We start from the raw sequence: 14,811 nt of genomic DNA, 5'->3' as shown, positions 1-14,811 counted from the left end.
TTTGTTGTTATATCTAAAAAATACATCTAATCCAAAGTCATAGAAATTTATATTTTGTTTTCTTCTGAGGGTTTTCTTTTTGTTGTGAATTTGTTTGTTTGTTTTTAACATTTTCAGCCCCCTTACTTTAAAAAAAATGTATATGTTATGCTGTTATATTTTACAAAAGGAAAGCAAAATGTCCTTTATTTAAAAAGAAATCACCTTCATATCAAAACTGCACACATCAAAGTAATCAGAACCAGGAGGTTTGTCTACAGATAGTGGTGTTACTTATGTAATACTCTTTGCTCTACCAAAAGATTTCTCCCAGTTTTTCACTGTCTTATTCATCACTTCCTGGAACCTGAAAATTGTGTGTTTTACAAAATGAATAGAATCTTACAGCTTTGTTTGTGATAATGTCTTGCTGTATGGGCCAGGCTTGCCTCAGTCTCACAATCCCTTTGCCTTGGCAAGCAGGAGTCACCATGTTCACCTTAGTAAATTTTAATCTATAAACATCATAGCTAAGATAAATTTTTATTTAACTTATTTGGCATGACCTTCTTAAATTAAGATTGTATATTTAATATCGCAAGAAAAATATTTCAAAATGCCTAGGAAAACTTTATAGGCATCTATTTAGATCCTATTTTAAAATATATTATCTGCGCACATTCACAGTTACTCAAAGGACTAAGTAAGGGATTTCAAAACACGTCTCTGTTTCTATTCAGTTCTTATATAATCTAGAAATTGTGCTGTGTTTTCCTTAAGATTCAACTTGGTCAATTTTCTGGAAAGCTTGGCAGATCCACTTACAAATGGAAAGCCAAGTAAGAAAGTAGTCTAACCTCTTCCCACCCAGACTTTCTCTCACTCACGTCCACAGAAGAGAACGTGAAGTGAGCTTGACTCTTGTTTCACTTTTACCCAAGAAGACTCTGAGCTTCAGACGTGCAGGAATGAACGGTGCTCGCTTGCCGAAAGCTGAGCGTGGAGATCCCTTATAGAAAAGCTTTACACAAGTCATTTTGGTTCTGTAAAAGCGCAGTCATTGCCATCACTGTCCTTTGCCTGCAGGTTTCACTCATTTTTACTCTTTATGGGCCATCCCCCTTATGCAATCCGAGAGGTGAACATCAACAAGTTCTGCAGGATCATCAGTGAGTTCGCTCTAGAGTACCGCACCACCAGGGAGAGGGTTCTACAGCAGAAACAGAAACGGGCCAACCACAGAGAGAGAAACAAGACCCGAGGGAAGATGATCACTGATGTAAGTTTCACAAACTCAGTTGCTTCGTGCTGCGGCTTTTGGCAGTAAGGGAAATCATAAGTGGCTGCACCGTTTGGGAGGGATGTGTTATGTTCTTCCTGATTGGGAACAGCAACACAAAAAAGTGCTCTCCTACCATGTCGGTGGAAATCTGCTGGGAAACACAGGACTACCAGGACAATGAAAACTAAGATGGGGTGCCTAGGGGGGAAATGTGTAGTGCAGCCATGTTGGTGTTAGTTTATACTGATGGCGATCGACACTTGATGAAATGGGAGGGACTTGCATACCAGGTAGCATAGGAAGGCAGATGTATTTATTTGATGTTAATTTAGGCTTCTCATTCTCATAACAATGTCATGTGTCAATCAACCACTTGGACCACTCAATTTGAGAAGGCAAATTGGCCAGTTGATATTTTTTCTGTAAGGCATAACCTTATGGTCACGTAATTTAAGTCACAGACTGTTGGGATTGGAGCACGTTCCAGAGGGCATTAAGTCTAGTAGGAGTTTCTCCATAGCACCTGGGGTTTCCCTGGACACTTTTCTCCCTATATTTCTGGCTCTTTATCTTCTCCCTCATCCACAAGCCTACCTATGACCCAATAGCATATCACATAGCCAGGGAAGGGATTTGGAAGTAGAAACAGCAACAGACTAACTACGGATGTTATATAGATGTGGCATATTCCATAGGTGGAGTAGAAAGGATGCCGGAAAGTGCTATAGACTCACAAAGGTATCCAACACATGGTCCCATTCTGATGTGCCTTTATGAAACATGAAATCAGATTGGTATCTTGTGCATTATTACCAAATGAAGCTATACGCTTTATTTAGAAAAAAATGAAGACATTTTCTTGGAATTCCTCCCCACCCTCTTTCAGGGAAACCTCCTTTCTTCACCATTTATTCTTATTTAAATAGGCTTGGAGGGAATTGGGAATTGAAACTGTTAGATCATATTTGGGGCCAGTTGGCAATCTCCTCAATGTGATTTTTTTCCCCACTGTTTAGATGTGGGAATGTGCCCATGAAGTTTTCCCACCTGTGCAAGTACTTGGCATCCCTGGGCTTCCCAAGAAGGGGAATGGGAGGAGTAAAGGGTTAAACCATCAGGACTGTCATCACCCCAGGAGTTTAGGCCTCAGCTGAACTCAACTCAGGCAGATGTCTCTGCAGAAGAAAGAAATCAATTAAGACCTTATGGAGGCTGCCATCTGTGGCCAGGGGAGTGTTCATAGTGCAGGCAAACCCAGGGAATGTGGTTACCACTAAGAGTAAGCATTCCTAAGCCTCTGACTTCCCGTGGATGCCCAGATGCTCTGACTACAAGATGCTTTGTACTTAAAAGGCAGTCCTAGGATGAGCCATACACTATACATCCCTTTATCACCTACCTCTCCCCAAACCTCTGGCTTCCTTGGACTTTTCTTGACTCCAGGGCACAGCAGACTACTGTCTCCCAGAAGGGGCCTGTTTTGCAGCAAAGGTCATGACTCTGAGTGTTACTTCTCTCAGCCAGGCTATCCTCTTTTAAAATCTGCTTGCCTTGGATCTTTGGCTTTCTGGGATACTCAGAAAGCAAATTGGATCCACTTGGGCAAACTATGACCTACATTTCATTCCAAAGTGTTATTTTTAAAAGTCTTAAAAAGGGGTCACTTATTTTTGTGGAAATTATACATATTGTAAGTCAAACAACACAAGTCCAATATGCTTATAGTTAGGAAAACACATTAAAATTTCTTGCCAAATTCCTGAGATTTGTAAAAAACAGAGCCTAGTAGGTTTTAAAATTTGCCCTTTTTTGAGAACATTTGGCAGAGAGAGAGAGAGAGAGAGGGAGAGAGAGAGAGAGAGAAGAGAAGAGAAGAAAAGAGAGAGAGAGAAGAGAAAGAAAGAGAGAGAGAGAAGAAAAGAAAGAGAGAGAGAGAGAGAGAGAGAGAGAGAGAGAGAGAGAGAGAGAGAGAGAGAGAGAGAAGTTTCTAGAGTGTGATTCAAAAGTATTTAAATTTCTATTAATCTGCACAGCACAGATTGCTTCAAAGCCAACTCTCAACCTAGTTCTTATTAGTAGAGGTCAAGGTAGTATTTGTGTGGAAAGCCTGCCACCTTCTGGAATTTTGGAATATTGTTACTAAAGTCAGGCAATCTTGTATTTGCCCAACTCTGAGATAGAAAGGGCTTACAGTAGTATGCCCAGTACTATGGTGCTTGGACAAATGTGAGTACATTAAGAGAAAAGGTCACACCCCAGGGATGATACAACCTGATTAGAAAATGAAATACTCTCAGTTGAAACTGAAGCCACACAGTAAATCCAGAGTTGCAGAGCCCAGAACATTACAGTTAGAAAGAATTTTAGAGAATTCCATAGAAAGTTGTTTCAATGCAGAGGCAAAATAAATAAAATTGTATGATAACAGCTTAAAGTGAGAAGTCTGCAGGAACTCTGGAGACAGCCTTCTCTCATCTGTAAGGCTGTCCCTCATTTACTTTCCTTTCTTCCAAGCATGCAATGGGCCCCTTTCCCACACCCCAGGGGTCCTTCCACGAATGTCTCAGTGTGGAACTCATTCTTCATCTTTCTCTCCTAACCTGGTCCTCTATCAGTGGCGACTTGTCTGAGGTGGATCCTGCAGGTGTCAAGGCAGGGAAGTGAACCACAAATGAAAATCCAGTTAAGATTGACTTTGCCAACCTGGATCAAAACTTTGAGGAGTCTGATATCAGGCAGTTTATTCCCAATAAATGTAAGCCCTGTTTAATTTAGAAAAAAGTTTCTTGGCATAATACAATTCCCAATGCACAAGGAAGTGTACTTACATCAAAACTCAGAGTACATGTCATTTCTTCCAGGGAGATGTGTTCTAGAGATAGGCTTAAGGACATAGAAAAAGGTCTGGCCTGGTTCTGGTCACACAGACAGCATAGAGGTCATTTGGGCTATTACCAACATGTAGTCCTGATTGGACTTATGGAACCTTTGACTATACCGACAATGTAAGGGTAATTTAGACTAATAGGTATCTCTGGTCCTGGGGAGTCCCTGGATCTTGGGGAGTCCCTGGCTATAAGGGTAATTTATATTATGAGCTGCCTCCAGTCCTGCTTGTAGGATCTGGCCTGGCCCAACAGATAACACAGATAACTAGGCTATTTATTACTTCCAATTCCCAGCTTTCTGGATGAGAAAAGTTTTGGTTTCTGTTTGTTTGTTTTTTACGTCTTTCCCATTGGAAAGAAAATCCTGTGTCATTGAGATGATCTCATCTTTGCTGACTTCTGTTCCTTCTAAGAATCATTCTGTCTTTTCCATCTTGTCCTGTTCTGTCCTTTCTGGTAGACTGATGATGAGGATGACACTGAGGTATGACAATTCATGAATGTGAAGAAAACCACCTTTACCCTTCTGTGTGCTGTAGAGTACCCTAACCTAGTCAGCATGTAGTGTCAGCACCATTTAGCACTTGACACTGTGCATGGACGTTTTCTGATTGGTTCCCATGTGATCACTAACCAGAATCTGATCAGTTCTTGTCATGCTGTTTGTGCCAGAGAGTGAGGAACTAACTGCATTTTCCAATGTCCCCAAGCCAGAACTAATCAATACTCTGCCACTAGGAGCAGGTTCAGCGAGTCTCTTCCCTGAGGCTAGAAATGTGGACGAAGAGTCTCCTTCCCTTCTAGCTCCTCTCTGTGCTTTTTACAACCCAAGCCTGAGAACTGAGTTTCAGCTTAGTTGTATATGTACTGAGCACAGTGGTGCATGTCTTTAATCCTGGAAACTTAGAGGCCGAGGCAGGAGGATTGTGAGTTTCAGACCAGTGACATAACAAGAACCTTTATCAAACCAAATGACATAAAAGCCAAAATAAAATGGATTCAGGCTGGGGACAGAGCTCAGTGGTGCAGCACTTGCTGCGCATGCACGGAGCTTTGGATTTGATCCACAGCACCAAAAGCAAAAATAAAACCAAAACAGGGTAAATCTATAGAGCATCCCAGAGTCAGGAAGAAATGGGAGCAGTGATGGTTGAGCCTAGGGACTGATGAAGGAGAGACATAGACAGCCTAAGTCACAGATTTGTCACTGATCCGTAGCAATGGCTGTGAAGCAACAACTTGGGGCTGATCTTGGTCTATGTTCATCTCATTCTTCTTGTGTGCATATAAAGCTCTATATAGAGTTTGAGAATACCTCTTGGGGAAAAAAAACCATATATGCCCTGCATTTTTGAGGCAATCAACCTGGCTTTGTAATGCTTGTTACAGCAAGCATTTTAAACAAACGTGAAAGTAGACTTGCTGAGCTCAGTTCCAGCTTGAATTTATCTGGCATGTTCTGCTCTGTGACCTGACACTCAACACATTTGGGACTTCTCGCAAGCCACTTACTCTTAGAGAGTCTCAGTTTCTCATTCTGTAAAAGTGAGATGAGGTTAGGTCCACAAGAATCCTCAGCATTTGCCTAGAAAACGAAGCTTAAGACAGTTGAGGGGGAAGGAAATGTCAGGTCCTATCAGAGTTTTGTTTAATGTTTAGCTCTCCCGGGAGTTAATGTCAGTCTCCCCTATGTGACATCCACCCAGGTGCAGGATGGATGGGTGAAGTTCCTTCTGCGGCCAGTGGCTTTTTCTTTCTGGTGTTAGATCTTCCCGTAGAGATACTTGTCCCTTGTTGGCACTCTCATGATGGACACTGAATACACACAGAGAAAGCAGAGGAGAGAACGTTTTCCCCAAATGAACAGTTTTTTTTTTAAGCTCTATGGCCTCTTTGGCAAGCGTCCCTCATGTCCTAACCTTGCTTTGGTTTTGCAGTCTGGCAAATTCTCCGGCAGTTCTCCTGCAGCACCGAGCCAGCCACAGGGTCTGAGCTATGCTGAAGATGCAGCGGAACATGAGAACATGAAGGCTGTGTTGAAAACCTCATCTCCTGCTGTGGATGATGCCGCCCCAGTGCTTGGTGTCCGAACTCGCAGCCGGGCTAGCCGAGGTAATTTCTGGTGGGTGGGGCTTGTCTTCTCTGGTAGTCCATCCCACAGGAATGGTCTCTGCTGTCCTGTGTAGGTTGCTGCATCCAGAGAGTGCATGTGAAGAGCCACCAAGTCCCCAGTACTCTCAGTGCTTACTTAGCCACACAGAAGGCTGGACTGGTTGGTTATAAAGATGGTGCAGTGGAAGCCTTCACAGGAGGGGAACTCAAGTACTGGGAACTTTTCAAGTATATTTACTATTATTATCTCTCTCTGTGTGTTTGTGTCTGTGTGTGCACTTGCACACGTGCATGCTCAGAATATTACTCTGTGCATGTGGCGTTCAGAGAACAGCTTTGTGGAGTTGGTTTTATCTTCCCACATTTATGTGGGCTCTAGGATTGAACTCAGTTTGCCTACTTGTGTGGTGAGCACTTTTACTTTTGGAGCCATTTCAGTGGCCCGCATCATACAACTTTTAACAGAAACAAGACATCTACTCTGGACTAGAGGGATCAAGGGGGAAAAAACCTGTCAGGTTTGTACCCTGTGTGTCCATTTTCACTCATTGATGAAGGTGCTCATTACTGTTCTGTTGCTGCGAAGAGACACCAAGACTAAAGCAGCTGCTAGAAGAGAAGTAGCCAGGCACAGTGGCGCACACCTGTAGTCCCGGCGCTCTGGGAAGTGGAGGCAGGTGGAGCTCTGTGAGTTTGAGGCCAGCGAGGTCTACAAAGTGCATCCAGGACAGCCAAGGTTGCACAGAGAAACCCTGTCTCGAAAAGCAAAACAAAACAAAACAAAAGATAGCTTTGCTGTTGGTGGCTCTGCTCTGAGGACAGCCAATGTCATGGAGCCACTTAGAAAGGTGAGCAGAATAGACTTTAAAAGATGCGCCATCAATTAAACAGCCCTTGCCACTTGAAGACATTGTTGTCAGCCTCTTTTTTATTTACAGTAAGATTTCAAGCACATGTACGTATGCATGAACATGCACACATACACACACATGTATGGACACGCACATACACAGGCACACATGCATGGACACACACACACACACACACACACACACACACACACACACATGTTTGTGCACACATGCCCATGTTTACAAAACAATGATCCACTGTTCCCAGCTAGTTCCATCAAATTCAAGATGATAAATAGCTAGGCACATACAATCCTCAAAAGTTTAAAAATAACAGTATGAAAGAAGCGGTAAAATATACATTTTTAATATATTAATGTTCATTTAAACACCATTTACTTCCCTCAGAATTGGCAAGTTGGCACTTCTTTGGCTCCAACTGGGCCTTAGTCAGGCTGGATATCAGTGGCTCTGAATTTGAGAACTCTAGTCCATTGGCCTGTGAAGCTGTCCATCTATTACCAAGTGAAGTTTAAGGTGTAGAAACGAATGATTTGGGTTACCCCTTGGATCTTTCTTTCAGAAGACTCTCCTCACCATCCAAGAGTTTGCATAAGGACACTCATCTGCCACAGAGGCCATGGTCTTAGGTGTTAAATCACCATTGGTTTCTAAGTGATGCTGCTTGGAAGCCCATGTGTTCTTCTGCCTATAGGGAGGAGCTACCTACAGGGAGATTTGGACAGTCTTAATGCGTAATTATTTACAAGACACATTTTCATGTCAAGGAGCAGATAGGTGTTCCAAAACCAAACTCTACTGCTGTTTGAAGAGGGCATGACCTTTTCTGGTTTCTAGAGGTAATCCCGACATGAAGTGTGGATCACAAACCTGCTTGGCTTCTGTGACGTTGACTAGGTACATTCAGCTACTGATGGAGAGCTGATGTGGCAATCCCTTGGTGGCTCTATGTGCACTACTGGATGTGCCCTGCTGGATGTCACTGATGTGCTATGCAGGGCATGGCTTGGGTCATTTGCCCTCAGGTAATCATAGGACCTGCAGGTGGCAATGACACACACAGGAGAGGGGGAGAGTTAGATACCACAAGAGACAGGAACACAGCCATATTGTAGAAAAATATAAAACAAATGCTCCGATTCGGGTTTCCACAGTACTGGCAGCATAGCGGATACAGGTGGGGACAGGCCAGCCTTCCCAGCATGCCGCTAACTCTGAAGCTGTCTCTGGTCTTTACTGGAATCTACTTCTGATGGATGTCAGCTACGCAGAAAGACAATAACATTTTGCTTCCTTTCTCTCTGAGTCCTCTGGTTGTCTAATTTTTCAGGATCCACTGGCTCATGGAGTATGGGAACTGATGAGTCACCCAGTGTCACTGATGACGCAGCTGATGAGATCATGGACCGCATCGTCAAGTCAGCCACCCAGGTGCCCAGTCAGCGAGTGGTGCCACGGGAAAGAAAGCGTTCCAGGGCCAACCGCAAATCTCGTGAGTGCATTTCAGGAGAAAAGTAGACCTGTCTCATAACCTGTCTCCAGGCTCAGCACTGAACTATCACCATAATGTATCATTTAGCTTTTCTTTTCAGAGATGGTATTTGAAATATACAGATTTTTAAAAACGACTCTCATTAAGACAAAAATAGCCTTCCTTAGTCTAAGACAATTATATGGTCTTGGACAGAACAAATTATTATGGGGCCTGAGGCTTTAAATTACTGCTTTTGGGAAAAAAACAAAACATAACAAAACAAACAACAACAAAAACAAATGTTACAAGAAAAGTCTCAAGTTTCTTGGTCAAACTTTTAGAGTTCATGGCCCAACTTGTCTCCTAAAGACAGCTGAGGGTACCTCACACAGCTGTGTGCACAGGTGAGCAGGCACTGCCTCTCAGGGGACGAAGGCTGCACTATAATGGGAAGAAATCTGGGTTCAGTTGGAAGCCTTGGGTGGAGACAGGTGGTTATAGGAAAACTCTGGAGCATTCCACTTCACTGAACAGCTCTGTTTCATAATAATAAATCGCCCTCGCAAACGGGAAGCTGGCATACAGAAGGGAACGCTGGCTTTTCCCGTTTCTCACCTTGTCTGTTCTTGCGCTACACATCCATCTGACCTGGAGAGGAGGGGGTGGTCATGAAAACAGTCTGGAACTTTCAGATCTCTTGCTACACGCTAAAAGATCCTTTGTCCAGGCATGGGAGGAAAGCATAGATTAAGGGGTACTGCCAGCAGACCCTTGGAATGGGGCCCTGGATTCTGGAGAAGGGATGATGGGACTTGAGGGTGGGGGAGTCCTGGCATAACGATTGGAAAGAAAGCGACTTACTTTTTCTACAGTGATCAGAAGCCTTCTCTGATCAACCGAGGAAATGGTGAAGTTGGGATTAGAGTAGGAGGTAGACTTATACCTTCTGAAAACAGAATAAATACACTCAATGTTTGGCCAAGCATAGTTTGTAACTTCAGGGAAATGTAATTAACCTTTCAAATGACAGAGTTTGCTTAAGGAGAGACATTTGATACTTCTTTCACCCTTATGCAGTCTTTATTTTCACAATAAAAGTTGACCAATGCCAAACAATAGGAAATGTATATTGCTGAGCTAAACATGGGCCTCTTCCATGTGAAACATGAACAATCTCCGGTGACCAACAGTGCCCTAGTAAAGGTGGTGTGGACCTCAGCCCTCTTGAAACTTGTATGACTTATAGAAAGCAATAACCGCCGCCCCCCCATCCAAGAAGTTGGATAGTTGGTCCCTTGACATCTATTCAGGAAAGGTCACTGATTATTCCCATCATTGTCCCAAAAGGTCCTCTGTCAAGCTGAGACTGAGACCCATGTCACTCAGAGATTCTTCCTGACCACCAACCCTGGGCTCTTCCTAACACTTGGCTGCACCAGGGCCCCAGGCTCTTGGTTATATCTTTTTTTTTTTTTTTTTTTTTGCATTTCTTCCCCTAGCTTTGCAGTTTAGAGCTTGCTGACCCCTCTAGGTGCGGCTTACTTTCCCTCTCTTGTGTCCTCAGAGCCAGGTTTCCCATGTTATGACTCTCTCAGCTCTGTTACCTTCCATTCTAGGAAGATGGTGAGCTTTCCACATACCACCTACACTTTCTGAAGTCTGCACCTGTTTTTTCAGAAACCCTGTGTAGCCATTTCTCTCCTCCTTTCAATCCTGTCACCCCAAGCTCTCTCCCAGGGTAGTTCATTCAGCAAGAGCAGAGTAGCCCTGGGTTACCCTTGGTTCTTGGGACAATGGCTACTGATACACTGAGCATCATATGTCTTCCTTCTAATTCCTCCTTCTCTTCTTGTCTCTCCGGTTGTGACCTGCCGGGACCACTGCAGTACGAAGGACCTTGAAGAGTGGCCTGACTCCAGAAGAAGCCAGAGCCCTAGGCCTGGTTGGCTCATCTGAACTGCAGCTGTGACTTTTGTAGGCCCTCCGAAGTGTTCTGAGCAGAGGACCAGATCTGGCTAGACCCATTCCTTTCAGTACGGGGTGGGGAGACTTGAACATCTGATGGCTCAGAACTGAGTGCTCTTTTCCGGGTGTTCCACCGCTTGTGTCACCGTTGTGCATTGACATGGATCTCCAGGAATCTCCCGCATGTACTCTTCAGCAAGCCAGCTGTTTCTCTTGTTTCCTTGATACCTGGTTTATTAGTTCCAAGCGTGACACCTTTTCTAGGAACCAACAGCCCTTGTAAGGAACAAATCACTTCTGTCACGGTTGTTAAGGTAACACGGGGCATAGTGATTAGACTCAGAGACTGAGTCTCCACAACAAAAACGTCCAGATATAAATGCCAATGTTGTACACGAAAGCAAGCACAGATTGTTTACCAGTTGTGGATTTTAGATGTACTAAATGTTTATACAAACCCATAAATGTACACCATGTTTCAACTACTAAATAAATAGAGATTAATGTCATCATAAGAAACTTTTTAATTCTTGTAAGTAGAGGGTCTAGAAGAGCTACACGGGTTCACACCCTCCCCAGCCAGCAAGAGCTCTAGCTTGAATGATCTTCAGCCCTTTGGGTTGTATTTTGTTGACTGAGTAGCCACAACAGAATGTTCTTCGACACCTCTGATTTAATTAGGCATCCATCCTTGCAGCATCGTCAACCTAGTTCTGTTTCACCTTACGCACATGGCTTAGTGTGTGTGATACTAAAGCAGACTAGAGTAGCTTTTCACGTATCTGAACTATTCTGAGATTAATATTTTTGCCTTTTATGTAAAAATCCAGTTTCTCAGAAAATTTATTAATCACCCAGATGAAGTAGAGAGAACTGTCTGCAGAGAACATTGTGGTGTTTATAGTCACGTGCCTCAAGTACAAGATGTCAAGACCTACAGTGTTCAAGAGGGGATTAATTTAGGGATCTTAGCAGTGTCAGAAAGTCACTGGGGCTTACAGGTGCCTGGGAAGGGATTTGGGTTTTCAGAGCAACTCTGGGGCTGGCCAGGTCTCCCCATGAAATTCGTATCTCCCAAATCATGAGACGTTAAACCATTATAGTAGCTGCTTTCAGAGGCTGGGCAAACACTCCAGCTTTCAAACCTCTGTGCCTCTGTATCTGGGGTAGTGATTCGTAGATAACACATAGCAGATGTCATCTATAAAAAGATGACATACTCATACCTCCCCCTTTGACTGTGCTCTCCCTAACCTGTGGTGAGCGAGCACTCTATCAAGCTGGCATTTGCCAGAGGCTACCTAATGGATGTGAGTGCTCCATGAGAGCCTGGGAATGTCAGTGGGGTTTGTAGATTACAGACTAGGGCTCTGATTTAATCGCCCCTTGAAAAGGATACACAGGGTATGATAGTCATTTCCCTTTTGTATGTGAGTTATTTCGCATGTGGTTTGCTGGCTTTGAGGGCACTGGCTTATTGCCTCCGCAGTGAACTTAGGCATGGGCTATCTATCACACAGGACAGAGATGGATACACACAGGAAGCTGCATTGTCATGCTGCTTGTGAATGAATACTCAGTGCCCTTCTGGCGGCCCCTAGTGTTCTTCTGAATGATGTTGCTTTAGCAGAGAAGGCCACATTCAGAAAGAGTGGCTGGGAGAATAGAATGGTAATGTTAGGGACCAAAAGCTTCTGAGAAGCAAGCGTGGCTAACTGATTTCTTGCTTCGCAGCTAGCTAAGGAGAGCCTCTTGTTTAGAGCTTCATTTTAGTCATGCTCTCTTATGCTCACTGTAGTATAGGAGAGGGCAGAGATGCCCACCAAAGTCTGTTGATGAGACTAACCCAGTGTACTGAGAACTACTGCTGCAATCGTTATCTCCCTCCCTTGCCCTGCCCAGGACATTGGAATTGAGGTAGTCTAGAGTACGGACAGGACATAAAGACATTTAAAAGATCCACCCCCCCCCCCTTATTTCTAATGTGGAGATGACTTTGAAAGTTATTGCATTACAGGGCCAGAGAGAGAGAGAGAGAGAGAGAGAGAGAGAGAGAGAGAGAGAGAGAGAGAGAGAGAGAGAGACACTGATATGAGGCATCTTCCTCTATAGCTATCATTATCATCATCATCATCATCATCATCACCATCATCATCATCAATAATCATTGGGATAGTTTTTTTCACTGAACCTAGACTTGCTGGCCAGTAAGCTCCAGGATGTGCCTGTATCCAACCTGTCAGTGCTGGAGTTCCATCAATAAGCAGCCAAGCCTGGCTTTCACATGGGTGCTTGGGGACCCAAACTCATCATGCTTGTATAGCACAAACTTTACTCACTGAACCATCGCCCCAGTCCCACAAGGTCTGTCTTTCTGTCTGTTCCTTCCTTCCTTCCTTTCTTCTTTCTTTCTTTCTTTCTTTCTTTCTTTCTTTCTTTCCTTCCTTCCTTCCTTCCTTCCTTCCTGTCTTTTCCCTTCCCTCCCTTCCCTTCTTTCTTCTCCCTAGGTGAGTGGTATACACTAAAGATAGTATATATAAGAATTAGGTAAAACTGGGCTGGACAGATGGCTCAGAGGTTAAGAAAACTGACTGCTCTTCTACAGGTCATGAGTTCAAGTCCCAGCAACCACATGGTGACTCCCAACCCATGCAGGTGTACATACAGAGCACTGTATATATAATAAATAATTAAATACATAAATCTTTAAAAGAGAATTAGGTAAAACCAAATATAACTTTCCTAAACAGACTGCTTCTCACTAGTGATAACTTAAAGTCAGAGATACGGCTGAGTTTAAATTTGTTCAGGAATAGCAGGCTTGTTGTAATCCAGGGCACGAGCTATGGTGAACTATGGTACACTGCTAGTTGCATATGGAGGCTAAATAAAGGGAAATTTTTTAAAGACAAAAGGGAATTTGTAGGTTCCAAGGGGCTTACTCTATAGACACCTGCTTGTTGGTGGAGAATGACTGTTAGGTGTATCCTTGCTCAAGTGGCTAGTTGTCTCCATGACCACCCACCGTTCCTGTGGTCTAATTGTTCTTGTGAGGCCTATGTAGCAAGCTGAAGCTGTGGGGTGTGTGGGTGTGTGTACATCTGCAGAAACCAGAAGAGGTAGAGATCCCCTAGGAGTTAACAGTTGATGTGAGCTGCCTGATAAAGGTGCTAGGAACTTGACTCTAGTCCTCTGTAAGAGCAGCCTGAGCCATCTCTCTAGGCCCCGCATGAGCAATTTTTAATTTAAGGCATTACATTTCTCTAGTAGACCTTTGTTAATATTAAAGAGTAGTGCCTTGCCGGTGCGAGATGCCATTGCTAACCTTTCACATTACGACACATGCTCTTGTGCGTCTACCTTCACATGAGTGCTAGGATGTGATGGACTCAACATTATTTTGTTGAAGATACCCTGATTTTCCCCCCAGAATGTTAAGGATTTATTTTCTGTTTTAAAAGTAACATACTCAAAGGGAACTGGGGGTGACAGAGAATGTGCATGTGGCCTGGGAAGGCTTAAGACCTAGTCTGTGTTTTCTTCCAAGTTCACTGTTGAACACAATGCAGGGAGGACAAGTAGGGGTACAAGTAGCAGCTTGGTCTCCCAGCTCTCAAGTGGATTCTGGGTCACCTGTGGCTCTCAGAACACTGCTTTATAGTCATGGTCCCTTCAGTGAAGTAGCAAACACTACTGTGGCAAATTGACACTTGGCACGTCTGGTGCCCCGGGTTCTAACTTCTGAAATCGAAAATTCGAGGATCTTTTGCAGGTGTTGGCAGATCATCCCGCAGTGTCCAGTAGGCCTCAAATGCAATCACAAGTGTCCTTGTAAAAGATAGCCAAGAGAGATGTGAGAAACACACCAGAGAAGGAGTAAAATGACGTGGACTCAAGATCTGCTGTAGAAAGTGGGGACAGATTCCCCAGAACAGCCTCCAAAGCACAGTCCTGACAACTGGGTTTTGGCCCTAGGAAACTAATACTGAACTTTGGGACTCTGGAAGTACACAGGGGTAAACTTCCATTCTATTAGGCCATGTGTCTGTTGTAACTTGTTTAACAGTCCTTAAAAAAAAAAAATGGTACAATGATACACTTATACACTGAGGGCCAGGTTTGGAGGTAACTGTGTGCCAGGGTTCGGTAATCAGTTGGCAAAAAAAGAGCCATGATCTTCCTTCTCCTTAGGAGGCATAACAGAAGCCGTGGGAGGCTGTCATCAAACTAAATTTCAGT

The 14,811-nt window shown here is 43.8% G+C and overlaps 1 protein-coding gene across 7 annotated transcripts in view; it reads left to right on the top strand.

Annotated features, from left to right (window-relative positions):
• Positions 1 to 11,079, top strand: part of FHOD3 (formin homology 2 domain containing 3) — a 412,148-nt gene extending 401,069 nt beyond the window's left edge. For all 7 annotated transcript variants that reach the window (XM_084780621.1, XM_084780620.1, XM_084780626.1 and 4 more), the window contains 4 exons: positions 1,066 to 1,258; positions 6,087 to 6,261; positions 8,464 to 8,625; positions 10,494 to 11,079. In XM_084780621.1, coding sequence (XP_084636747.1) covers positions 1,066 to 1,258; positions 6,087 to 6,261; positions 8,464 to 8,625; positions 10,494 to 10,576 — 613 coding nt within the window. In that variant the 3' untranslated portion in view covers positions 10,577 to 11,079. The remainder of the gene's footprint in view (positions 1 to 1,065; positions 1,259 to 6,086; positions 6,262 to 8,463; positions 8,626 to 10,493) is intronic.
• Positions 11,080 to 14,811: the final 3,732 nt, after the last annotated feature.

This window comes from Acomys minous, assembly GCF_964271855.1.
Source record: "Acomys minous genome assembly, chromosome: 4".
NCBI classification, from domain to species: Eukaryota; Metazoa; Chordata; class Mammalia; order Rodentia; family Muridae; genus Acomys; species Acomys minous.
Note: the sequence above shows the minus strand (reverse complement) of the source record. Positions and strands in the feature narration are given on the sequence as shown.